This window comes from Heterodontus francisci, chromosome 33 (genome assembly GCF_036365525.1).
Source record: "Heterodontus francisci isolate sHetFra1 chromosome 33, sHetFra1.hap1, whole genome shotgun sequence".
NCBI classification, from domain to species: Eukaryota; Metazoa; Chordata; class Chondrichthyes; order Heterodontiformes; family Heterodontidae; genus Heterodontus; species Heterodontus francisci.
Genome location: NC_090403.1, coordinates 57,810,027 through 57,837,790, shown reverse-complemented (window position 1 = coordinate 57,837,790; position 27,764 = coordinate 57,810,027). Strand labels below are relative to the sequence as shown.

Genomic DNA, 27,764 nt, shown 5'->3' with positions numbered 1-27,764 from the left:
GGACTGGAGTTATTGAAGCAACTAAGTTCGAGGTTGAAGCAACACCAAGCTTCCTGGTCACTTTTACTGATGCCTTTTATTTTCAGACTTAGTTTTTAAACTAGATGTTGAAGATTTCAAGGGATATGGGGATAGTGTGGGAAAATGGCGTTGAGGCAGAAGATCAGCCATGATTTAGCTGAACGGCAGAGCAGGCTCGACGGGCCAAATGGCCTACTCCTATTTCCTATGTTCCTAAACTGAATTCCATATCTCAAATACCATGACTGGATTTGAACTACTGTTTTCTGAATTACTAACCTAATAACATAGCCACTACAGTACTATATGCTGCATGAACACTGACAAACAGTGTCATTGAGTACGTGATGTAATCTGTATCAAGGATTTAAAAGTACGTTAGTGTCAGTGAAATGAGAGAGTGAAACTTCATTAAAGATTATAAATATAAAATGCTCATGGCTAAGCAGTGCAGTATGTTGTCAGCCTATTCCGTGTCTCAGGAATTTGTTAATCTAAAATGAAATGGCCCAGAATTTCCCCAAGATTTGTTCTGATCTTGCACTGTAACTTCAATGGGAGATCAACGTAACTCGCAGGGAAAAAACATCAATGCCAATTTTCAGTCACTGTATGGTGTTACTCCAGGGCTATGGCAGGATATCAGAATCACCATGAAAAATAGGGCCCTTATTTTTCTCCAGTGTAAAATGGGCTCACTGCAACCTTCTGAGAACAATGTGGCCCTAACTCTCTTTGGAGATTTTCCCAATCTTCCACTGTAACTTCAGTGCAAACAGCTGTAAAATGTGGAAATTCAGGCCTGAGTATGGAAATTTAGTTGAAACATGCCCTTAGTCTTTCACCCAATATTTACCATAGATCGAGAATTTCATATCAAGAAATATTTCCTTGTTCTTCTCCACATCCTTGTAGGAAACGGTACACGTGTAATCCCCTGACATGGACTTGTCAAAGGCTTTCAGTATAAGCCGTCCTGTTTCAGATATCCTCACATAAGGCTCCCCTGAAATGGAACACACAAAACCTACTATTAGCGCAGTGTCATTCAACTCTTACTCTTGCATTCCTTTAATCGGAAATTTAGTTGGAACACTTTCCTAAGTTATAAGCTCCTCAACACAAAGAAAATTGACATCTCCAGTTCGCGGCTGCAGGTCACCAAATAAACTTGCGTACAATGAAAATGAAGGTTAGAGGAGTGTATCGGGGCAGAATCCACTGACTCTTGCAGATTTCAGGTGAGACACACACGTTTCCATTAGGCAATTGTGTGATTTTGATGGTTTATTTCTGAGCTAGGTAGGTAGGAAGGAAAGTAGGAAGGAAGGAAGACTTTTCTTGGTGAATGATATGGAGAAGTGACCCAGTAAATAGGATAATTCTCTTTTAATGTATCGCAAAGCGAAGCAACAATGTAAAATCCATAAAACTAATCATTTTCAAAGTATTTCCAGGACTGGTTTCATAGACACTATGGAAGTACCAACTTCTGTTTATCAGAAATTATCTGAAGCAATAAGCGATTACAGCTATTACAAAGCTTAAGGAATTACAGAATATTGCCTCTAGAGGGAGGGTAAACTGAAAAGCCAGACATCACATGGTCAAAGGATGAGGTGATGTTTATGCAACACAGTTACATTTCAGTTATTATTCACCAAAGGCAAACTCTCTGACATTGTGTCAGAAGACACAAGAGTAGAAAGCAGCTTTATCAACATTTTTTCAGAGGCAGTTATTGCCCCCAAGTATTTCACTTAATAGCACACTGCCAAAAAGATGAAGCAAATTTAAATGGGAAATGTCACCACATTAGATGTTTTGAGTGAACTCCATTCCAGGAAGACCCTATTTGGAAAAGTTCATCACAAGACTGGCATATCAGGAGCAACAGCTGTTCTGTTGCAATGAAACAAAGTGAGTAATTAACTTTACTGATTTCAACCTATGCTTTCCACGAAGCCCTCTCTTTGACATCTGTGCTCTCCTATCCTCATTCAACCTCTCTTCATATAAACTCCCTCACTCATATTCTTCACTACCCCTTGACCTTATCATCTCTTGGGGCCTTTTCCTTTACAAAGTCTTGATCACTGGCAAGGCAATCTCTCTGCAATTCCTTCTGTCTCTTTCTATCCACATCCCCTATCCCATTCCACTCATCCCACCCTGGCAGTGTCGCCTGCAGAGATCCCTCAAATATCTACTGTTGTCCCTCCTTCCTCATCTATTTGCTACCCCAGTTAAAACCTTCCATAGGCACAAATCAGTTCTTTATGTGCAGTAATGATACTCAGCTCTAAATCTCCAACACTTCTCTCAACCCCAACTCCATCCTGTCATACTGCTTGCCCAGCATTAAGTCATGGATGACTCACAACATTATCCTAATGGACACCAGAAAGACCACAGTCATCACTTAAGTTGAACTATGGGGATGGGGGGGGGGGGGTTAATCATAACTTGATTGTTGAAACGGTCAATATACTGTGAAACGGGCGATATAATGTGAAATAGGAGATATTGGATCACCCATCCATTAAATGAAAATCAGGAGGGATGTGTAACAGGCGATATAACAGATCCAATATCATCCAAATTACATGATTCCCAAAGTCATGATTACTCCATAGTATCTGGTGCAACCATAAGCTGAGCTACAAACCCCTGATTTTACCCATCACCAAGAGCACATTTTTCCACCTCTACAACATTGCCTGCCTCTGCTGCTATTTCAGTCCTTTCACTGCTAAAACCTTTATTTATGCTTTCGTGGCCTCCAGACTCAAGTGCAAAGAGGTTCAATCTAACCATGCCCGAACATTCCTAGAAACACATCCCACAACTTAATGGATCGGGCACTGCAGAGGCATTCCTGGCAGCCACTGAAAACAGGCTTAAGGCCCCTTGAAAATGCTAATAAAGAGCCTAATGCCTGTTTTAGGACCCAAACAGGAAATGGGTTTGCTCTGAATGAAGCAGGTGTCAGCCTATTGTGTTTAGGGTTACCTAGTCTACAAGTGGCTGAACCAGGGTTCCTTAAAGAGGCGACGGGAGCCCAGCACCAAAAAGTTAAAAAAAATCTGTAAGTTAACATGGACCTGGAAAAGGCTGTCAGCCACAGCTTGTCCCCCTCCCACCTGAACGTACTTTAGGTCCTCGGTTAGAGTCTCAGCCAACTGATCTTACATCCCGTGACTGATGGGCTGCTTCCAGGTTATAAACAAATGAGGCGGGCAGACCAATTTGCTCTGGTCCTGCCACCAACCTTTTTAGGCATGTGCAGTGAGTTGTACCCAGATCGGATGGTGCAGTTTGTGCGATACCTGGATCGGGTTGTTCAGTTTGTGCTGTACCCGGATCGGGTGGTTCAGTGTGTGCTGTACCCGGACCAGGGGGTGCAGTGTGTGTTGTACCCGGACCATGGGGTGCAGTGTGTGTTGTACCCGGACCAGGGGGAGCAGTGTGTGCTGTACCCGGACCAGGGGGAGCAGTGTGTGGTGTACCCGGATCAGGCAGTACAGTGTGTGCTGTACCCGGATCAGGCAGTACAGTGTGTGCTGTACCCAGATCAGGCAGTACAGTGTGTGCTGTACCCGGACCAGGGGGAGCAGTGTGTGCTGTACCCGGACCAGGGGGAGCAGTGTGTGCTGTACCCAGATCAGGCGGTGCAGTGTGTGCTGTACCCAGATCAGGCGGTGCAGTGTGTGCTGTACCCGGATCAGGGGTGCAGTGTGTGCTGTACCCAGATCAGGCAGTACAGTGTTTGCTGTACCCAGATCAGGCGGTGCAGTGTGTGCTGTACCCAGATCAGGCAGTACAGTGTGTGCTGTACCCAGATCAGGGGGTGCAGTGTGTGCTGTACCCAGATCAGGCAGTACAGTGAGTGCTGTACCCGGATCAGGGGGTGCGGTGTGTGCTGTACCCAGATCAGGCAGTACAGTGAGTGCTGTACCCAGATCAGGCAGTACAGTGTGTGCTGTACCCAGATCAGGCAGTACAGTCTGTGCTGTACCCGGATCAGGGGGTGCAGTGTGTGCTGTACCCAGATCAGGCAGTAGAGTGAGTGCTGTACCCGGATCAGGGGGTGCAGTGTGTGCTGTACCCAGGTCAGGCAGTACAGTGAGTGCTGTACCCGGATCAAGGGGTGCAGTGTGTGCTGTACCCAGATCAGGCAGTACAGTGTGCGCTGTACCCGGATCAGGGGGTGCAGTGTGTGCTGTACCCAGATCAGGCAGTACAGTGTGTGCTGTACCCAGATCAGGCAGTACAGTGTGTGCTGTACCCAGATCAGGCGTTGCAGTGTGTGCTGTACCCAGATCAGGCAGTACAGTCTGTGCTGTACCCGGATCAGGGGGTGCAGTGTGTGCTGTACCCAGATCAGGCAGTAGAGTGAGTGCTGTACCCGGATCAGGGGGTGCAGTGTGTGCTGTACCCGGATCAGGGGGTGCAGTGTGTGCTGTACCCAGGTCAGGCAGTACAGTGAGTGCTGTACCCGGATCAGGGGGTGCAGTGTGTGCTGTACCCAGATCAGGCAGTACAGTGTGTGCTGTACCCGGATCAGGGGGTGCAGTGTGTGCTGTACCCAGATCAGGCAGTACAGTGTGTGCTGTACCCAGATCAGGCAGTACAGTGTGTGCTGTACCCAGATCAGGCGGTTTAGTGTGTGCTGTACCCGGATCAGGCAGTACAGTGAGTGCTGTACCAGGATCAGGCGGTTTAGTGTGTGCTGTACCCGGATCAGGCAGTACAGTGAGTGCTGTACCAGGATCAGGCGGTTTAGTGTGTGCTGTACCTGGATCACGCAATACAGTGTGTGCTGTATTCGGATCAGGCGGTTCAGTGTGTGCTGTACTCGGATCAGGTGTTGCAGTGAGTGCTGTACCCGGATCAGGCAGTACAGTGTGTGCTGTACCTGGATCAGGGGGTGCAGTGTGTGCTGTATTCGGATCAGGCGGTTCAGTGTGTGCTGTACTCGGATCAGGTGTTGCAGTGTGTTCTACCCCCGGACTGGGCATGAGCCACTTTCTAGGTCAATTTTAGGCTCTCCTTAGTGGCCTCTAATCGTTACCCTGTACAAATTCAAACTTGCCCGAAATTCAGCCACCTGTATCCTGTCCTGCAATAAGACATACTCGCCTATCACACCTGTTCTCACCAACCTATATTGGCTCCCGTCACAGGAAGCATTACATTCAAATTCCTCATTCATCTCTGTACATCCATCCATGCCTTGATCGCCCTATCTCTACAATCTTCTGAAGCCCTATCTCTGCATCCATTGGTCTTCAAACTCTGGCCTTGCATGCATGCCCACTCCCCTTGTCCCAGCATTGCTGGCAGATCTTTAATGCACCATGACCATGTACTCTTGGACTCCCCACCCTAAAAATTCTCAGGCCTTTGACAAAGCCTTTTAGTCACCCCTCCCACTCTCTCCCTTCATTAACTGGCATTCATTCTGTTATCTACCTCTATCTGTGAAATGCCTCAGGTCACCTTCTTTATGGCAAAAAATCATGTTTGCAAGTTGTTGTTAACGACACAAAGTACAACCACAATTGAAAAGGCAAAATTTTAACTCATAATCCAGCTCCATTAATAGTATTGCTAGGTGTAAAGGCACTGCAACACATGGTAGAGTTTGCAAAGTGATTGGCTAATGGGCAACTTACATATATTTCACAAAATATATACTGAATGGCCCATGATTACCACATACAGTAAATGTTGAGTACATGGCAGCACTGTTTGGACAAGGGAGCAATGTATTGTGTTGTGGACCCAGCTCACTGTGTAAATGCTGTTGTTTATGGCAAAGATACAGACATAAAACATATCAGATGTATAAAAAAAATGAACAGCATAAAATGAATGAAAAGCTTTTTAATTTCAAATCTCCTCCTTCTTTTCCTGACATATGTTGGAATATGTGATTCCAGATGTGCTGCTTGCACTCAAATTACACCCCCACCAGCCATTCTTCAGGTGTGAACCTGGACTGTAAGTGTCAGCATGCTATTTAACTGTGGGGGAACATTATAATCAGGCATGATTTATCTTTATCTGGCATTCACATAAGCAGTGGCAAACTGTGGCTCCTCCCAAACCTCGGGCCATTTAGTATAAATTTACCTCTCTATTGCTGCTCTATGAGAGAATAACTAATTCAGCAACAACTGTGAATTTGAGATCTTCTTGAAATTATGGCTAAATTGTGAATTAATGTAATACAATATTCAGTAATGTCAGGGCATTGTGTAGTGCTGTGTTTTCTGTTAATATAATGTGTACCATGTAGATTATGATTTTCCATAACACGTGGGTGCTTTAGGAACAACTGTTATAATTCAAACTGGTGGTGTGATCTAGCATGTCCATATATGGAGAAAGTAATGTACAAACTGCATCTCGTAAACGTTATCTACCTGACAGGACTGATCGGCGCTATACTGTAAATTTGTATGTATGTTGCTATTTGAATATTAACAGAAAATTTAAGTATTGTAATTAAATGACTCAAACCTTAAATTATTTAGAATTATAAAATAATTTGTTCCACACCTCCGTTCGGTTTTGTAAGTCAGCTGCAGTTTACCTCATTAAAAGGAATGGAAACAGGAAACTAGTACCTAAACTCCCTATAATCATATTTTAAAATATAACTTTATGGTGATATTGTTACTACGTTCATAAGCAGCTAAGTGCAGTACTTAGTAAGAATCAGTGATTATTTATAAATCACCCCTCCCACTCTCTCCCTTCATTAACTGGCATTCATTCTGTTATCTACCTCTATCTGTGAAATGCCTCAGGTCACCTTCTTTATGGCAAAAAAATCATGTTTGCAAGTTGTTGTTAACGACACAAAGTACAACCACAATTGAAAAGGCAAAATTTTAACTCATAATCCAGCTCCATTAATAGTATTGCTAGGTGTAAAGGCACTGCAACACATGGTAGAGTTTGCAAAGTGATTGGCTAATGGGCAATTTACATATATTTCACAAAATATATACTGAATGGCCCATGATTACCACATACAGTAAATGTTGAGTACATGTTTGAGTACATAATTGTTAATATTGTCCTCTCATAAACCCTCTCCACCAGTGGTTCTCAAATGTGATCCGCAGATCACATTTGGTCCGTGAGCTGGTCCAAAATGCAAGTCACTGATATGCAATGCCACGGTTGAGGCCATACGAGAGAACAGGCCAGAACCCTCATCCCCACCTTTCGTGTGATGCCATACAACTAGACCGGCTCCTGCGTGTGCGGCATGAGTCATCATAAGCCAAGTAGCAAGAAGTTTTATCAGCAAGATTTGTTACTGTTGATTTTGTTTAATATATTGTAAGATAAGCATTAGTTTCTCAGAAGATTATTGTGATGATTTTATGACACAATGTTTCAAACAAACACGTTTATAATATGAAAACATCTATACATTAGTTTCTAGCATGAATTAATTTACTTATATTTAATAAAAAATGAATGCCTATAAATTACACTTAGTAGTGAAAAAGCAGCGAAATATTTATAGGTTCCATAAATTCCTATTAATTCTGATCAGTTTTTTTTGCGGTGGCAAGCGAAAGTGAGTGGGGTAGGAACGGTAGGTGGTCCGCAGGATCTTTTGCCCGCCTAAGTGGCCCGCGGAGGAAAAAGTTTGAGAACCAGTGCTCTATGCTTCTGCCTGGTTAACTGTTCCCCTTCTCTGCTCCACCACTGGCCCCAAAGATTTCAGCCACCATGTCCCTGCACTCTGGAATTTCCTTCAGCTTATTACTCTCCCTTTCTTAAAAGGCTTCTCAAAGCCTATCATTACTGTCCTTTTGAACTCCTTTAAAGATTTTTTTGGATATTTTATTATGTGAAAAATGTTGGAATATATGTTATTGTGTTGTGAAAATATTATACACAGTTTCTAAAAGTTCCTCTCTACATTTATATCTTACAATGTGACATTTTCAGAGCCCAAAGCAGGAGAAAAATTAGTAGTATGATGTTGAGCTGCTGCATGGTGCCCCACAGAAACTTGTCAGCATTGGAAACTTTGGACATGACAGAAACAGTTTGGAGTTTCCAAATAAAATTCAACAGCAAACAGTAAGCATGTTGTGCATCTTGTGACCACTTGAGGGTGTCATGCCTCACTTTTTCTGGCACATTGAACTTTTCCTATTTGTATTTTGGAAATATGACAAATGACAGCATGATCCTAGCAGAAATAAATTAATATAAAAATTTCAACCAATATAACCATATGCATTGTTATGCCTGTTTATTTACCAAAAATAGATTCTAAATTATATTATATATGTTTAACTATACTGACTTTAAGTCCCTTTGAATTTATCTCTGGATGTAAACACCTTTAACTTTGCTAAAGCAATGTTTCCATCTGACAATTTAAAAAAAGCCATTTTCAATTATTAATTTTTGTTGGTAACTTAAATACAAGATTTTTTGGGGGAAAATGTATGCCTTTACAGAAAATTGATCAATTCAAAGATAGAGAAGGAAGAATCAGAGTAAAACGCTGCTACATTTATCACTCCGCATCTACGGAGAGATAAAATAAAATGCCCAGTTTGTACTACCTGTTAAGAAAGAACTTACATTTATAAACACCTTTCACAACCTCACAAAGTGCTTTACAGACAATAGTTATGAATGTAGTCACTATTCTTATGTATGCAATGACAGCAACACAGCAAAATTCCACAAACAGCAATGTGATGACCAGATAATCTCTTTTCAGTGATGTTGGTTGAGGGATTAATATTGACCAGACACTGGGGAAAACTCCCCTGCTGTTGCTCGAAATAGTGCCATGAGATCTTTAACAGCCACCTGATAGGGCCTCTGTTTAATGTCTCATCCAAAAGAGGGCACTCCCAACATTGCAGCACTCTTCTCGTGCTGCATTGAAGTATTGGGCGATGGGCTCAGGTCTCTGGAATGGGGCTTGAACCTATAACCATCTGACTCAGATGCAAATACACAATCACTGAACCAAGGCAGGCATCCAATGAGAGACAGATGCATTCAGTCTTCCATTGCCCATCTCTTTCTCATCCAACAACAAAAAAAATCTACAAAGGCATTAACTTTGTGATTAGCAACCTGATTCTGAAAAATACAAACAAAGCAGGGGCTCCTCTTAGATAAACTACCATGATGTTCCTCAGCAGTGAGTATTGCTCAGTGATAGTACCTCCCACATCTAAACATGCACATTCCTCAGGTTATTTATTCCCTCTCACATCTGAACACACTCATTTTTTGGATAGTCTGTCTCACAGCTGAATATGAGCACAGGTGCTTTTAATTTTGTGTAATTGCTTTCAAGTTTCATAAATGTCTCTTGCAGATGCTTAGTGCAGTATTGCACCTATTCCTTACTCTGTGAAGCTAGACATTGTTTGATAATGCTTCTCAAAAGGCAGTAGTTTGAAAAAGTAACCATTTCTTAATTAAGATATACAATGGAATAGGAATCACTGAGAATTTCCAATACTGTATTGCTAACGGCAATGGAATCTGTTCCCTCTGATCATATTGCAACTACTGAGCTCCTGTTTTGATTATGACACCTCCATGTGCCATTTTTGGATGAAATCCTTTCAAGTGCAGCCATATCCAGAATGATTAATAGATAATTTTACACTGCATGATCCTAGTGTCAAATTTTGTTTGATAATGCTCCTGTGAAGCACCTTGGGATGTTTTACTACATTAAAGATGCTATACAAATGCAGATGGTTGTTGTTGTAGTGTACTTCTCCTGCTAGGAACACAAACCTCACTCTCCCAACAATACGTCATGGTACCAACCAGGGAAGGAGCTATTTTATATCTTTTGTCTAATAAGACAAAGTTAATTAGTAATCTCATAGTAAGGGATCCTCTGGGAAAGATTAATCATAGAATAGAAATTTACAGCACAGGAGACCATTTGGCCCACCATGTCTGTGCCGGCCGACTTTTTAAATGTTATGAGGGTTTTTGCCTCTACCACCCTTTCAGGCAGTAAGTTCCAGATCCCCACCACCCTTTGGATGAACAATTTTCCTCTCGAATCCCCTCTAAACCTCCTCTTACCCTAAATCTATGCCCCCTGGTTATAGACTCCTCAACCAAGGGAAATAGGGCCTTCCTGTCCACTCTATCTACATGGCATCTGTCTGTCTCAGGAGGCGATGGCCTGCGCCTAAAGTGTATATCACTTCTGGATTGAACATCTATTGTGCCTTTAGAGACTGCCTCCTGAGTGGCAAAGCCTCCCACAGCTGACACAGATGAATAATGTTAGCTCGGGTTGATTGATGTTTTTTCTTTCTGCCAGGCTCTCTTTTCCACCACCTGGTCGTTTCTTTTGTCCTATGCTTTTTCCACGCCATTCCTGACTGTTTGTCTCCAAGCACGCCAGTCAGCAGCAAGGACTTCCATGCATCCACTTTAATCCTGGTCAACTTGAAATCTCACTTGCAGACATCCTTGTATCTCAGACATGGGCAACCTGCTGGTCTTGCGCTGATAGCAAGCTCGCCATAGAACATGTCTTTGGGTATGTGACAGTCATCCATTCGGCTCACATCACCCAGCCAACGGAATCACCGCTGACTCAAAAGGGCAAACTTACTGGGGATCCCTGAACACTGGCGTACTTCTGTTTTTGGCGCTCTATCCTGCCGGAAGATGCCCAATATTCATTTGAAGCAGCGAAGGTGGAAGCTCTTCAGTCACTTTTCTTGGCTTGCATAAGTTGTCCATGCTTCGCTGCTGCAAAGGAAGGTGCTGAGAATACAAGCCTGGTACAAACTGAGCTTTGTATTTTCGGTTAGTTTGCTGTTGGTCCACACTCCTCTTCTCAACTTTGACATGACAGCTGAAGCCTTGGCAATCCTGGTGCTGATTTCGGCATCAAGAGACAGGGTATGTGAAGCTGTCGATGACCTCCAGAGCGAGGTTGTTGATGTTGATGGAAGGTGGAGTCTAAAGGCCTGCTCAGGTCTGCAAAAAAAACCCTGACCCGAGCCCAAAAGAACCACATCCGACTCGAGCCCGACCCGGCCTGCGTCCTTCCCTTTTTTCCCCGCGCCCGACCCAACCATCAGTTAACTCACCTTCTGTTTTTCACTTAGTTGCTGACCTGCACAAGCTTAAAATAACTCTAACAAAACCACCTGTCTACTCTAAAAATTAAATTAACATTGGAGCCACTGACCTGTGATAGAGTGTGTCCGACCTGGCCCGAGCCAAGCCCGAATGCTGGACCCGGAAGTGCGACCCGACCCGACCCCGACACGTCATCAGGTCCTGTCGGGTTCAGGTTGGGTAGCAGGCCTTTAGTGGAGTCTCTACATCGTGGCCTGTAACTTTGGTCTTTCTGACACTGAATGTCAGTCCAAACTCCTTGCAGGCTCAGGAGAACCGATCTACTAGCTGCTGCAAGTGAACTTCAGTATAGGATGCCAGCACGGCATTATCAGCAACTCAAGGACTTGGACTTTATGCACTTTGGCCCTGGCGCACAGTCTTGCTGAATTGAACAGCTTGCTGTCAGCTCTGCCATGCAAGTAGACACCCTTATTTGAGTCACCGAAAGCGTACAATAGCAGCATGGAGAAGAATATGCCAAAGAGAGTTGGTGCTAGTACGCAACCCTGCTTTACTCCGCTGCTGATCTTGAAAGCACCTGATGTTGCTCCATTGTATCTGACGAAACTGTGAATGTTCTTGTGGAAAGAAAAAATGACATCCGGGAGGGCAGCCTATTTTCCATAGCAGTTTGAACAGTCTGTCTCTGCTGACGAGTTGGAAGGACTTGGTGAGGTCTATGAAGGCGATGTAGAGTGGTCTGCGCTGTTTGTGGCACTTCTCCTGCAACTGCCGAAGTGAGAAAATCATGTTGACTGTCGATCTGCCAGCTCTAAAGCCGCACTAAGGTCGAGGATAGATGCGTGACGCCAGGGTCTGCAATCTGGTCAGAGCAACATGAGGAAAAACCTTTCCCGCACTACTTAGCAAGGAGGTGCCTCGATAATTGTTGCAGCCACTGCGATCCCCCTTGTTTTTGTACAAGTTGACAACGTTTGCATCACACATGTCAAGGCACAGATCTTTCCTTCCAACAGAGACACAAAAGTTCGTGGAGATACTGCAGTGGTGCTAGTTTTCCACTTCTACCATTTCAGGTGGGGCTTTACCACTGGTGAAACAGTCAATGGCCTTGTTGAGCTCTGCTATGGTAGGCTCACTGTCCAGTTCCTCCATGACAGGGAAGCCTGGAATTCAGTGACAACATTCTCCGTTGCGTAGAGTTCGAGGTAATCCTCCACCTACCTTTCCATCTGCGTGCTAGGTTCAGTGATGATCACCCCTATCTTTGCCTTCAAGGGAGGTGATTTGATTGCTACTGGGTCTGTTGCTTTCTTAATTCCTTCATACATCCCTCTAGCAACCCCAGATTCAGCAGCAGAGTTTCAACCAGTATCGATTGGCGCAGTGCCGAGCAGTCTGTTGAGACTTATTTCTGGTACCTCTGAGAGCATCTAGGTTTTATTTGCTAGGGACTTGCTTGTAGCTCATGAGCTACTGCTCTTGGTTGCAGTAACTGACTCCATTTTGGTCCAATAAGCCTCGAACCAGTCAGCATTCCTCCCAACTCTTCCTGAATGCAGTGAGTGCAGAGTTATAGATGGTGACAGGCCGATGATCCAGCTTTGACACTACACTCTGGCCTTGGGCACTGTTGTCCAAAAGGGCCTGATCAAGAACGCTGAGGATGCCCTGGGTCCTTTCTGGGTCAGTGGTGTGGAAAGTGTTGATCCGAGGACAAACCTTCTTCTTGAGTGGGGGGGTATAGCTTCCTTAGCTGAAGCCTGACCTCGTTACACACCAGGGCGTGATCAGTGTTACAGTTAGTGCTGTGATAGCTACGAGTGGTGAGGACACTGTTGAGGGTGGTACGTCTGGTGATGACGAAGTCTAGCTGGTGCCAGTGGTGTGATCTTGGATGTCTCCAGGACATCTGGTGGCACGGCTTGGTTTGATGTAGCTGTTCGCCACACAGTCCATGGTAACAACATAGCTCCAGCAACCTCTGTCCATTTTCGTTCACCAATTCCCTGATGCCCTATGCACATTGCCAAGCTGTGTAGTCGGTACCCACCCTTGCGTTGAAGTCACCTAGAAGGTACAGTCCCTCGGTGCTGGGAATTCTGCTAATGGCAGCGTTGAGTGTCTCACAGAACTGATCCTTGACATCTATGGTGGAGATGAGTGTCGAGGCATAGATGCACATGAGGTTAATTGAGTGCACGCTTGTTGCCAATGGTACTATCAGATGAGGAGGGGTCAAATGGTTCCCCCTTTTTCCCCTTTCCTTATTTGACTGCAACAGGTTTACTTCTTTTTTGAAAAGAATATACTTGCCAATTCAATGAGTGTTTAACTATTTACGGCTGTGATCATAAAAAGAACCAATTGAACAGGTTTTCTTAAGTTTAACAAAGAAAAAGGTTAGCTTTATTGAACTTAAACTGATCTAAGTAAAATAATAAAATATGCTCTGACTTTCACACACACTCCAAGTTCACACACAAAAAGGTTACAGGGTGGGGAAGGGTAGACTGGTCAAATTAGAGTCCAGAGAAATAAAAGAGGTATACAGTCTATGGAGGTTGGTGACTCGGCTGGCTTCAGGCTGAATTTGGTGGTCGTGTGATTTTCTTTTGGTGGTCCAGAGTCTTCCGATTTGAAGATGTGGGCAGCTGATTCGGTGGTTCTCCTGGAGACAGTAGTGCAGCTGATTTCCTTCAAGGTGTCTCTGTCTGCAGCAGGGGCATCCCTGGGTGGTTATGGTCAGCAAACAGGGTTCGATGCTTGCAAGGTAGATTGGAGAGAGAAAAAGGAGGGACCCCACTCGGGTCTTGTCTCCGCAGCATCTAGCTGCTTGTCACCCTACTGCAGAGGAAACAGAAGCTTAAGCACACGAAGGGTGGGCCTGTCACATGACCATCACCCAGTGATTAAAGCATGGTTGTTACTAGTGTATTCCCTCCTGTAACTTAACTAGTTCATGTTTAGGAATCCCCTTCTCACAACTAGTGTTCCATTGTTCAAGTGGTTTGAGTGGTTCGTCTGTACCAGTTAAATATCTCAGGTAATGGCCTTGACGCCTTGCTAATGGGAACAGGGCAGGTGGTTCACTCAGAATCCCCAGGTCATTGTACTTGATGGGTCTGTGCAGACATACTGTCCCTATCTCAATGTATTGGAATGTGCAAGGTACAGCGAAGCAAACTGGGGTAGCCAGCTTTAGCTGCAAGCATCGATTTACCTTTAATCTCTTTTTTAAAAAAAATTCAATTCAGGTTTCCAGCCAGTAATTAAAAATCATCATTCGACATAAAGCACGTTTTCGTGACACCAAGCTAAGAGTAAGAAGTCTCTCTGAACCTTCTGTGGAGGGTTCAATCATTGCAAGTAGCATTTCTTTTTACTGTGAAATGCACTTCATGTTCATGTTACCTCTTGGACTTTCCCTTGCCAGAAGAACGTGTAATGTTTCTCTTTAAGGGATCCACTTTGAGTGAGCCTAGTTTCTCGCAGTGCAGAAATGTCCACATTGAGCCTTGTAAGTTCTTTGTTGATTCACAGCTGTCTTGTGTGCGATATCAACCTGCAGAAGGTCGATGGTAAGACCAGGACGCATGGTCCTTACGTTCCAGCTTGTGATGTGAAACACTACTTTCTTCTTTGTTGAGTTTGTCTTGCCTGGTGCATAGATTATCGACCCGCCTATCGAGAGATGACTCTCCAAGTACCCATTGAAGCAAGCAGGCCATGGCGGGACAGCACCTAATTGACTGGGAGTTGCCGAGCTTGGGGCGGGTAGTAGCGATCCAATGAGATGCAATGATCTCTCCCACCAGCGGAAGTAACCTCTGGCACTCATGTTCTACGCCAATCAATTGAGAGCTTATAACTGGTAACTGTTTCTTCCCGTGCTGTGCCAACATAAACCAGGAAGCTGGAGTGTCCTCTCCAGGGCACAGGCCTGAGCAAATAGTATGGAGAACTTGGGATGCCCAAGCACCATGACCTCCCTCTCGATATTGCTAGTATTGTCCAAGGCAAAGGAAAATAACCAGTACTATTTGGTACCAGCTCTGTTGCAGGAGTTGCCGGAAAGATGCCTGATAAAACAGATAACCGCCTGCACGACTCCACTTCGGATTTTCTGTTGGGGTTTACTCCCTTAGCCTTCTTCTCTCCTGAGACACCCACAAGGCAGCAAGGCTATTTACCCATAGTTGGGAGTCTGGTTCGTGGGCACCAGGGTGGAACCACACGCCGGTGTGTCTGCATGCCATGCGTCTGGGGGCCAGACCTCCTCTGAGTCCACTCTATCTCAATGCCTCATAGTTTTATACACTTCCATTAGGTTCCCCTCAGCCTCCTCTGTTCCCAAGAAAACAACCCTAGCCAATCCAATCTTTCCTCATAAATAAAATTCTCCAGTCCAGGTAAATCTCCTCTATACCCTCTCTAGTGTAATTATTGAACAAGGGGAACTACAATAGAATGAGGGAGGACTTGGCTAAAGTAGACTTCAAACAAAGATTTTATGGTGGGACAGTTGACGAGCAGTGGAGGACTTTCAAAGCAATTTTTCAAAGTGCTCAGCAAAAGTATATTCCAGTGAAAAGGAAGGACTGGAAGAAAAGGGGTAATCTGCCATGGGTGTCTAAGGAAATAAGGGAGGCTATCAAATTGAAAGAGAAGGCATACAAAGTGGCCAAAAACAGCATGAAACTAGAAGATTGGGAAAACTTTAAAGGTCAACAGAAAGCCACAAAAAGAGCTATAAAGAAAAGTAAGATAGAACATGAGAAAAAACTAGCACAGAATATAAAGACAGATAGCAAAAGTTTCTATAAATATATAAAACGAAAAAGAGTGGCTAAAGTAAACATTGGTCCTTTAGAGGATGAGAAGGGGAATTTAGTTATGGGATATGATGAAATGGCCAAGGCATTGAACAGGTATTTTGTATCGGTCTTCTCAGTGGAGGACATTAATAACATGCCAGTAATTGACAAAGAGACGAACGTAGGTGAGGACCTGGAAACAATCATTATTACGGAAGAGGTAGTGTTGGGCAAGCTAATGGAGCTAAGGATTGATAAGTCTCCTGGCCCTGATGGAATGCATCCCAAGGTACTAAAAGAGATGGTGGGAGAAATAGCAGGTGCACTGGCGGTAATTTTCCAAAATTCGCTGGACTCTGGGGTAGTCCCAGCAGATTGGAAAACAGCAGATGTGACGCCACTGTTTAAAAAAGGAGGCAGCTTAACCTCTGTAGTGGGGAAGATGCTTGAGTCTATTATCAAGGAAGAAATAGCAGGGCATCTGGATAGAAATTGTCCCGTTGGGCAGACGCAGCATGGGTTCATGAAGGGCAGGTCATGCTTGACAAATCTTTTGGAATTCTATGATGACATTACGAGCAAGGTGGACAATGGGGACCCAGTGGATGTGGTGTACCTAGATTTCCAAAAGGCCTTCGACAAGGTGCCGCACAAGAGGCTGCTGCATAAGATAAGGCGTTAGGGGTAAAGTATTAGCATGGATAGAGGATTGGTTGACTAACAGGAAGCAGAGAGTGTGGATAAATGAGTGCTATTCTGGTTGGCAATCAGTCACTAGTGGTGTGCCTCAGGGATTGGTGTTGGGACCGCAATTATTTACAATTTATATAGATGATTTGGAGTTGGGGACCCACGTGTAGGGTGTCAAAGTTTGCAGATGACACGAAGATGAGTGGCAGAGCAAAGTGTGCAGATGACTGTGAAACTTTGCAGAGGAACATAGATACATTGAGTGAGTGGGCAAAGGTCTGACAGATGGAATACAATGTTAATAAATGTGAAGTCATTCATTTCGGTAGGAGTAACAGTAAAAAGGATTATTACTTGAATGGTAAAAAGTGGCAGCATGCTGCTATGCAGAGGGACCTGGGTGTCCTTGTGCATGAATCGCAGAAGGTTGGTCTGCAGGTACAGCAAGTAATTAGGAAGGCAAATGGAATTTTGTCCTTCATTGCTATAGGAAGGATGACGAAGCTTTGGAAAGGGTGCAGAGGAGATTTACTAGGATGTTGCCTGGTATGGAAGGAAGGTCTTACGAGGAAAGGCTGAGGGACTTGGGGTTGTTTTCGTTAGAGAGAAGGAGGAGGAGAGGTGACTTAATAGAGACATACAAGATAATCAGAGGGTTAGATAGGGTGGATAGTGAGAGTCTTTTTCCTCGGATGAGGATGGCAAACACGAGGGGACATAGCTTTAAGTTGAGGGGTGAAAGATATAGGACAGATGTCAGAGGTAGTTTCTTTACGCAGAGAGTAGTAGGGGCGTGGAACGCCCTGCCTGCAACAGTAGTAGACTCGCCAACTTTAAGGGCATTTAAGTGGTCATTGGATAGACATATGGATGTAAATGGAATAGTGTAGGTCAGATGATCGGCGCAACATCGAGGGCCGAAGGGCCTGTACTGCGCTGTAATATTCTAATTCTAATTCTAATTCTAAAAGCAGAAAGGCTATGTTGCAGCTGTATAAGGTACTGGTGAGGCTGCACCTGGAGTACTGTGTGCAGTTTTGGTCTCCTTACTTGAGAAAGGATGTACTGGCACTGGAGAGGGTGCAGAGGAGGTTCACTAGGTTGATTCCGGAGTTGAGGGGGTTGGCTTATGAGGAGAGACTGAGTAGATTGGGATTATATTCATTGGAATTCAGAAGAATGAGGGGGGATCTTATAGAAACATATAAAATTATGAAGGGAATAGATAAGATACAAGTAGAGAGGATGTTTCCACTGGCAGGTGAAGCTAGGACAAGAGGGCATAGCCTCAAGATTACAGGGAGCAGATTTAGGACTGAATTAAGAAGGAACTTCTTCACCCAGAGGGTTGTTAATCTATGGAATTCCTTACCCAGTGAAGTAGTTGACGCTTCTTCAGTAAACGTTTTTAAAGCTAAGGTAGATATCTTTTTGAACAATAAAGGAATTAAGGGATACGGTGAGAGCGCGGGTAAGTGGATCTGAGTCCACGAAAAGATCAGCCATGATCTTATTGAATGGCGGAGCAGGCTCGAGGGGCCGGACGGCCTGCTCCTGCTCCTAGTTCTTATGATCTTATGTCTTTCCTATAGGGCAGTGACCAGAACTGCACAGAGTACTCAGCTGCAGCTCAACTAGTGTTTTATACAGTTCCAGCATAACCTCCCAGCTCTTATATTCTAGGCCTCAGCTCATAAAGGCAAGTATCCCGTATGCCTTTTTGACCACCTTATCTACCTTTTCTGCTACGTTTAGGGATCTGTGGACATACATTCCAAGGTGCCTCTTCCTCTACACTTCTCAGTATTGTTACGATAGGTGAGAAAGAGGTCTAAAGTTGCGGCACAGTGGTTAGCACCGCAGCCTCACAGCTCCAGCGACCTGGGTTCAATTCTGGGTACTGCCTGTGTGGAGTTTCCAAGTTCTCCCTGTGTCTGCGTGGGTTTCCTCCGGGTGCTCCGGTTTCCTCCCACATGCCAAAGACTTGCAGGTTGATAGGTAAATTGGCCATTAGAAATTGCCCCTAGTATAGGTAGGTGGTAGGGAAATATAGGAGACAGGTGGGGATGTGGTAGGAATATGGAATTAGTGTAGGATTAGTATAAATGGGTGGTTGATGGTCGGCACAGACTCGGTGGGCCGAAGGGCCTGTTTCAGTGCTGTACCTCTAAACTAAACTAAACTTTTAGCCTTCAACTGGTCTTACTGTAACAGGGTTTTATTTTTTAAACACACTGTGATTTGAGTTCCCCTTTGGTGAATCCTTATTTACCATTTTCCAATTATAAGGCAAAGAAATGAGCACAAACAGGCTTTCTTAGGTTTAAAGAAGAAAGGTGAAATTTAAATTTAAATCTTAAACTTAAACACTAATTCACTTAACGCCTACGGATACACGACGTGCCCACGCTAGCATGCATACACGATACACACAGATAGGGACAGAAAAGAGCAAAAGAAAAAAATAAAGTGGAAATGTTTGAGGCAATCTCTGAGGAGGGTTTTTTGGTTACTGTGCTTCGAGCTCGCTGTACAGTTCTTGATTGAAGATATGGTCTTGCTTTTTGTTGGGGCCCAGTGTTCTTAAGCCTTGTTCACTGTAGGAGACTTTTCTCTCTCTTGGGGTTCACGTGTCTTCAGTGGGTTTCAGTTCTGTGAGAAAGAGATGGGAGCAGACAGGAGGAGAGGAGGTCTTTTAGAGTCCAGGAGCAAAGAGCTTTTCCAGTTCAAACACTGTCTCTACAATTTAAAACTCCCCAAGTTGGCCAGCAGGTTGGTCACATGACTGATTGGTTTGACCAGGTCTGTCTGTGTATTGTATTGGAGCAGGAGATAGCTCCTTTGTTCCAACACTGTCTGCTAATATGCAGAAATGTCCTTCCGGCCAGGGGCCTGGCAATTCCTTGTAACAGGCCTTCTCTTCTTCCCAGCAACAATTTGAAATTTAATGTCCATGTGGCAAAATTAATGTGCCTCATTCTTGGCAGGTGGAGGCCAGCATGACAGTATCCTATTAGTTATTGTGTATTCCTTTGCCTTGTTAGCCTTCCCCAAATGTATTACCTCACATGTCTCTGGATTGAACTTCATTTGTCATTGTTCCACCCATCTGACTTGTCCACTGATATCTTCCTGCAGTCTACAGCTATCTTCTTCATTATCAACCATGCGGCCAATTTTTGTATCATCTGCAAACTTCTTAATCCTATCCCCTACATTCAAGTCCAAACCATTGCTATAATCCACAAAAAGCAAGGGACTTAGTGCTGAGACCTGTGGAACCCTACTGGAAGCAGCCTTCTGGTCACAAAAACACCCCTCGACCATTACCCTATGATTCCTGCCTCTGAGCCAATTTTGGATCCAACTTGCCACTTTGCCTTGAATCCCATGGGCTTTTACTTTTGTGAACCATTGTGGAACCTTATCAAAAACCTTACTAAAATCCATATAAACGACATCAAATGCACTACCCTCATCAACCCTCCTTGTTCCCACTGCAAAAAAATCATGTTAGTCAGACACGACCTTTCCTTAACAAACCCATTTGATTAATCTGTGTCTTTCTAAATGAAGATTTATCCTGTCCCCCAGAAGTTTTTCCAATAATTTTCCCACCACCGAGGTTGACTGGCCTATAATTATGTGGTCTATCCCTTTCTCCCTTTTTAAACAATGGTACAAAGTTAGCTGTCCTCCAGTCCTCTGGCACCACACCTGTAGCCAGAGAGGATTGGAAAATGATGGTCAGAGGCCCCCACTATTTCTTCTCTGAACAGCCTAGGATACATTTCATCGAGGCCCGGGGAATTATCCACTCTGAAAGATGTTAAATCCCTAAATATTTTCTCTCTCACTATTTTAATTTCATCCAATATTTCACATTCTTCTTCCCTGATTGCAATGTCTGTATCGTCCCTCTCTTTTATGAAAACAGGCAATGTATTCATTAAGAACCATACCCATGTCCTCTGCCCCCACCCACAGGTTACCCTTATGGTTCCTAATAGGCCCGACCTTTTTTTAGATATCCTTTGCTCTTTACGTATGAGAGAATTTCATATTGAGTTTGAGAGCGACCTACATCAGTCCGAAACTAGAGTACCGAACCTAAATAAAGCCAATTACATAGGTTGGAAGGGCAAGTTGGTTAAGGTAGATTGGGAAATTAGATTAAAAGGCATGATGGTGGATGAGTAATGAGAAACATTGGAAGAAATATTTCCTAATTCTCGGCAAATATATATTCCATTGAGAAATAAAAACTCCACAAGAAAAGTGAACCATCCATGGCTATCTAAAGGGGTTAAGGATAGTATTAGATTAAAAGAAATCAATTATAATATTGCCAAGTAGAGTAATAAGTCTGAGGGATGGGAGAGTTTTAGGTATCAGCAAAGAATGAGCAAAAATTTGATAAAGAAGGAGAAGACAGAATTAGAGTAAACTAGCAAGAAATACAAAAGTAGAGTGTAAGAACTTCTACAAGTATGTACAAATAGAGTAATGGAAGTAAATGTGGGTCCCTGAAACAGGAGAAATTATGATGGGGGATAGGAAATAGAAGAGATGGTAAACAAATATTTTGGGCTGAATTTTTAGCCCTAGCAGGGGCAAGGAAGGCTGCATTTGCTGACAACGCAATCACTAGGTGGCGCAGTACTAGCACATGTGCAAATGCAGCCTCATCCACTGAAACATCACTGTCTGCGTCGTCTCAGGCAGCTGCCAGTAACAAAGATGGGGCCATTCAATTTATCACAAAAAACAAATTCAACCAGAAAATCCCCTCAATGGTTGCCATCACCGCCTCCATCCCACCCCCGCTCTCTCCTGCCATTGCGCTTCTCTTCGCCACACCCTCTTGCGCCGGTCTTCTTGCCGCTCGCTCCCTGCAGCCATCCCTTAGCTGCTTGCTCCCCGCTTCCCCACACCCCCTCCCATTTGTACCCTGCTTCCTTGCCCCCCACCCCCGCCTCCGGCCGCTCCTTCCCCCGCAACCTCTGGGCCACTCACTCCAGGCCACATTGCTTCCCTCCTCTCGGCCACTCGCTCCCACATCGCCCCGTTACCCCTTGCGGCCTGCCTTGCTTCTTCGGGCGGCGCAGTGGGGAACGATCGGCCAAGGGGGCGGGAGCAGCAGGGAGGGCTGGAGCAAGCGGCAGCTGTAGGGGGAAGTGGCCGGTGTGGGGCGAAGAGAAAGTGGCGGGGGTGGGAGCAAGTGGCTGAGAGGGGGAGCAGCGGTAAGGCCTGGAGCAAGCGGCCGAGGGGGGAGAGTGGCCGGTGGGGCGGGAGCGAGTAGCTGAGGAAAGGCAGCGACGTGAAAGGGAGCGGGGTACTATTCAGTTGAATGGAGACGGTTATTGAGGGATGAGGATGTCATTGCGTGGTGCCATCACGTGTGCACATTTATACTGGCAAGCTGGCAAATGTTCGCACGCATTGATGATATCCTTATTCACTCTGTGTATGCTCTGCGTGGTCAGGAGTCACTTTGATCAGAATATGATTAGCAGAGTCAACATGGTTTTTGAAAGGGAAATATTGTTTGACAAATATATTAAGAGTTTCTGGTGATGTAATTAGCAGAGTAGATAAAGGGGAACCATTGGATATGATATATTTGGATTTTCAAAAGGCATTCGATAAGGTGCCACATGAAAGGCTGTTGCACCAGATAAGGGTTCATGGGGTTGGGGGTAATATATTTGAGTGGATAGAGGATTGGCTAAAGGACAGGAAACAAAGTAGGAAAAACAGGTCATTTTCAGGATGGCAGGATGTTAATAGTGAGGTGCCGCAAGGATCAGTAATGGGGCATCAGCTATTTACAATCTATATTAATGACTTTGATGAAGGGACAGAGGGTAATACATCTAAATTTACTGATGATACATAACTAGGTGGGGATGTAAACTGTGAGGAGGACACAAAGAGGCTGCAAAGGGATACAGATAGATTAAGTGAATGGGCAAGAACAGGGCAGATGGTGTATAGAGTCATAGAGAGATACAGCACCAAAACAGGCTCTTCTGCCCACTCAGTCTGTGCTGACCATCAACCACCCATTTATACTAATCTTACATTAATCCCATATTCCCTACATCATACCCACCTTCCCTCAATTCTCCTACCACCTACCTACATGAGGGGCAATTTACAATGGCCAATTTACCTATCAACCTGCAAGTCTTTGGCTGTGGGAGGAAACCAGAGCACCTGGCGGAAACCCACACAGTCACAGGGAGAACTTGCAAACTCCGCACAGGCAGTACCCAGAACCGAAGCCGGGTCGCTGGAACTATGAGGCTGCAGTGTTAACCACTGCGCCACTGTGCCGCCTTATAATGTGGGGAAATATGAGGTTATTCTCTTTGGTAGGAAGAATTGAAAAACTGAATATTCTTGAAATGGTGAGAACCTATTAAATGTGGGTGTTCAGAAGAATTGGGGTGTCCTTATACACACATCACAATAAGTTAACATGCAGCTACTGCAAGCAATTGGAAGGCAAGTGCTGTGTTGGCCTTTATTGCAAAAGGGTTGCATTACAAGGGTAAGGAAGTTTTGCTGCAATTGTACAGGGCGAGACTACACCTGGAGTACTACATACAGTTTTGGTCTCCGTAGCTAAGGACGGGTATATATGCCTTAGAGGAGTTGCAACGAAGGTTCACTAGATTGATTCCTGGGATGAGAGGGTTGTCCTATGAGGAATGGGCCTATACTCTGAGGAGTTGAGAAGCATGAGAGATCTCACTGAAACATATAAGATCCTGAGAGGGTTTGACAGAGTAACTGTTGAGAGGTTGTTTTCCCTGGCTGCAGAGTCTAGAACTAGCGAGCATAGTCTCGGGATAAGGAGTCGGTCATTTAGGACTGAGATGAGGGTGTGAATCTTTGAATTCCTCAGCCCAGAGAGCTGTGGGTACTTAGTCATTGAGTATATTCAGATTGAGATCAATGGATTTTTGGACTCTAAGGGAATCAAGGGGTATGGGGATCAGGCGGGAAAGTGGAGTTGAGGTCGAAGATCAGCCATAATCTTATTAAAGGGGCCTATGGCCTGCTCCTGCTACTATTTCTTATGCTGTTATGTTCCAACAGCCAACAATGTTGACTTTTAATGTTTCATTACCAATCTAATCTTCAAACAGTTATTTGATTTACTTTCTCAGAGTAAAGGACAGATTGGGATCATTTGAGAGGACAAACCTTGGAGATTTCTGGTTAAATACTTTAACACCGCACCAAACAGCACGACCAAAAAGGGAAAGAAGGTACCAGCTGGAACGTCAGAACTGTGTGTCCTGGCCTGTCGGAAGACCTTACACAAATCAATGAATCTTGGAAGACCGCCATCTTAACAATGAGCTTAGTAGAGTCAATGTGGACATTGCAGCACTTCAGGAGACACGCCTCCTTGCGAGCAGATTTCTAAGAGAGCAAGACTACACCTTCTACTGGCAGGGTAGGGATCCTGAAGAACCAAGACAGCATGGAGTGGACGTCGCCATCAGAAACTCTTTGCTCAGTATGATAGAGCAACCTTCAAATGGCTCGGAACGCATACTGTCCATCCGACTGCTCACCGCCTCTGGCCCAGTACACCTACTCAGCATCTATGCTCCAACACTGCTCCCCACCTGAAGTTAAAGACCAATTCTATGAGGAACTCCATAATATCATTAGTAGCATTCCTAACACCGAACATTTGATCCTGCTGGGGGACTTTAACGCCAGGGTTGTCTAACAAAGTTAGACTCAAACCAAAGAAGCTACATCACTCCAAGCAGAAGGGCCACCCACACATCAACACTAACAGAATGTCTTATCCACAGCTATTACATAAGTTTCCATATTCACTTGAAAAAGCCCTTCAAAACACTCCTGCAGGGGATGCAGAGACCAAGTGGGCCCACATCAAAGATGCCATCTATGACTCAGCAATGACCACCTTTGGCAAACGTGAGAAGCAGAATGCAGACTGGTTTCAATCTCACTTTGAAGAGCTGGAACCTGTCATAGCCGCTCAGCGCACCACACTGTTGAACTACAAGAAAGCCCCCAGCGAGTTAACATCCATAGCACTGAAAGTAGCCAGAAGCACTAACCAAAGAACAGCCAGGCGCTGTGCAAATGACTACTGGCAACACCTATGCAGTCGTATTCAGCTGGCCACCGGCACCGGAAACATCAGAGGAATGTATGATGGCATTAAGAGAGCTTTTGAGTCAACCATCAATATCGCACCACCCACCACCCCCCCCAAGTCTAAGTCAGGGGAAACGATCACTGACCAACACAAGCAAATGGACCGCGGGGTGGAGCACTACCTAGAACTGTACTCCAGGGAAAATGTTGCCACTGATACTGCCCTCAACGCAGCTCAGTCTCTGCCAGTCATGGATGAGCTGGACGAACAGCCAACAAAATTGGAACTCAGTGCTGCCATTGATTCTCTAGCCAGTGGAAAAGCCCCTGTAAAGGACGGCATTACCCCAGAAATAATCAAGAGTGCCAAACCTACTATACTCTCAGCACTTTGTGAACTGCTTTGCCTGTGCTGGGATGAGGGAGCAGTACCACAGGACATGTGCGATGCCAATATCGTCCCCTCTATAAGGACAAGGGTGACTGCAGTGACTGCAACAACCACCGCAGAATCTCCCTGCTCAGCATAGTGGGGAAAGTCTTCGCTCGAGTCGTTTTAAACAGGCTCCAGAAGCTGGCAGAGCATGTCTACCCCGAGGCACAGTGCGGCTTTCGAGCAGAGAGATCCACCATTGACATGCTGTTCTCCCTTCGCCAGCTACAGGAGAAATGCCGCAAACAACAGATGCCCCTCTACGTTGCTTTCATAGATCTCACCAAAGCCTTTGACCTCGTCAGCAGATGTGGTCTCTTCACACTACTAGAGAAGATCAGACGTCCACCAAAGCTACTAAGTATCATCACCTCATTCCATGACAATATGAAAGGCACAATTCAGCACAGCGGTGCCTCATCAGACCCCTTTCCGATCCTGAGTGGCGTGAAACAGGGCTGTGTTCTCGCACCTACACTGTTTGGGATCTTCTTCTCACATGCGTTCAAGTCTACAGAAGAAAGCATTTTCCTCCACACAAGATCAGATGGCAGGTTGTTCAACCTTGCCCGTCTTAGAGCGAAGACCAAAGTATGGAAAGTCCTCATCAGGGAATTCCTCTTTGCTGACGATGACGCATTAACATCCCACACAGAAGAGTGGCTGCAGAGACTCATCGACAGGATTGCGGCTGCCTGCAACAAATTTGGCCTAACCATTAGCCTCAAGAAAATGAACATCATGGGACAGGACGTCAGAAATGCTCCATGCATCAATATCGGCGACCATGCTCTGGAAGTGGTTCAAGAGTTCACCGACCTAGGCTCAACTATCACCAGTAACCCGTCTCTCAATGCAGAAATCAACAAGCGCATGGGAAAGGCTTCCACTGCTATGTCCAGACTGGCCAAGAGGGTGTGGGAAAATGGCACACTGACACCGAACACAAAAGTCCAAGTGTTTCAAGCCTGTGTCCTCAGTACCTTGCTCTACGGCAGTGAGGACTGGACAATGTACGTCAGCCAAGAGCGACGAATCAACTCATTCCATCTTTGCTGCCTCCGGAGAATCCTTGGCATCAGGTGGCAGGACCGTATCTCCAACACTGAAGTCCTTGAGGCAGCCAACATCCCCAACATATACACCCTACTGAGCCAGCGGCGCTTGAGATGGCTTGGCCATGTGAGCCGCATGGAAGATGGCAGGATCCCCAAGGACGCATTGTACAGCGAGCTCATCACTGGTATCAGACCCACCGGCCGTCCATGCCTCCGCTTTAAAGACGTCTGCAAACACGACATGATGCCCTGCGACATTGACCACAAGTTGTGGGAGTCAGTTGCCAGTGATCGCCAGAGCTGACGGACAGCCTTAAAGGCGGGGCTAAAGAGTGGCGAGTCGAAGAGACTTAGCAGTTGGCAGGAAAAAAGACAGAAGTGCAAGGAGAGAGCCAACTGTGTAACAGCCCCGACAACCAATTTTATCTGCAGCGCCTGTGGTAGAGTCTATCACTGTAGAATTGGCCTTTATAGCCATTCCAGGCGCTGCTTCACAAACCACTGACCTCCAGGCGCTTACCCATTGTCTCTCAAGACAGGGAGGCCAAAGAAGAAGAAACTTTTGCATTAATGTCCTGCACTATTTCACCCATGAGTCTCAGTGAAAATATAGGCAAAGAATTAATGATGGCAATTGGTAGCAATCTGTTATTCTGTAAAATAAAGAGACTCAGTGGTTGCCTGCCTGCTTCCTCTAGACACAAATGTGTCAACATCATGGAGTTGGGTAACACTATTTTCTTTTCAGAATCAGAATTAAATGGCAATCATTACTAAATTACTCCAAATTGTTGTCTAACAGATTTAAGCTAATGGTTTTTAGTTAATTCTCCTACCACTGGAACAGACACAGTAATAACTTAACAACAAAGTTATTGCTGCAATAGTATATATAGATATAGCAGTACTAATGATAGTAATCTGAGTATCATAGAGTACAGGCACTGAACAGGAACATGAGATTGAACGTAGTGGCTCTGTGGATAAAAACAGCAGCAACAGTCTAGATGGATCAAATGACTAGTTTCCATGCTGTATTATTCTATGATTAGGTAACTCTTGTTGGGGCCAATTCCTCTCTGGCCTGCTGATGAAGTAAAAATCCAATTGAAACAGGGAGTTGCGAGTAAGATGGGCACAGATTCAGGCGGTAACACCACTTTCAAGCACTTTGTAGAGGAAAGGAAGGTTGGAGATGAGATGGCAGTTTGCAAGGACAGTAGAGTCAAGGGTGCGTATTTTAAGATAAAAGGCTAAGAGGAAAAGGGGGAAAATGGAAAACAGGATAAAATTAATAAAATGCTTAGTTGACTTTAGTGTGTCTTCTCAAAGCATACATTTGGTATATCAGCGATAAAGTAACTCGTTTAACACCTGAGTAGATTTATTGCTGTAATATTCAAGCTTGTTTCAGTAGCACTATGTATGGGCTGAATTTATTTTTAAATGCTAAGCCCA

General features: G+C 44.8%; 1 protein-coding gene across 2 annotated transcripts in view; it reads right to left on the bottom strand.

Annotated features, from left to right (window-relative positions):
- LOC137347968 (zona pellucida-binding protein 2-like) overlaps positions 1 to 27,764 on the bottom strand; it is a 50,331-nt gene that overhangs the window by 13,620 nt on the left and 8,947 nt on the right. For both annotated transcript variants that reach the window (XM_068013034.1, XM_068013035.1), the window contains exon 4: positions 878 to 1,027. In XM_068013034.1, the coding sequence (XP_067869135.1) occupies positions 878 to 1,027 (150 nt within the window). The remainder of the gene's footprint in view (positions 1 to 877; positions 1,028 to 27,764) is intronic.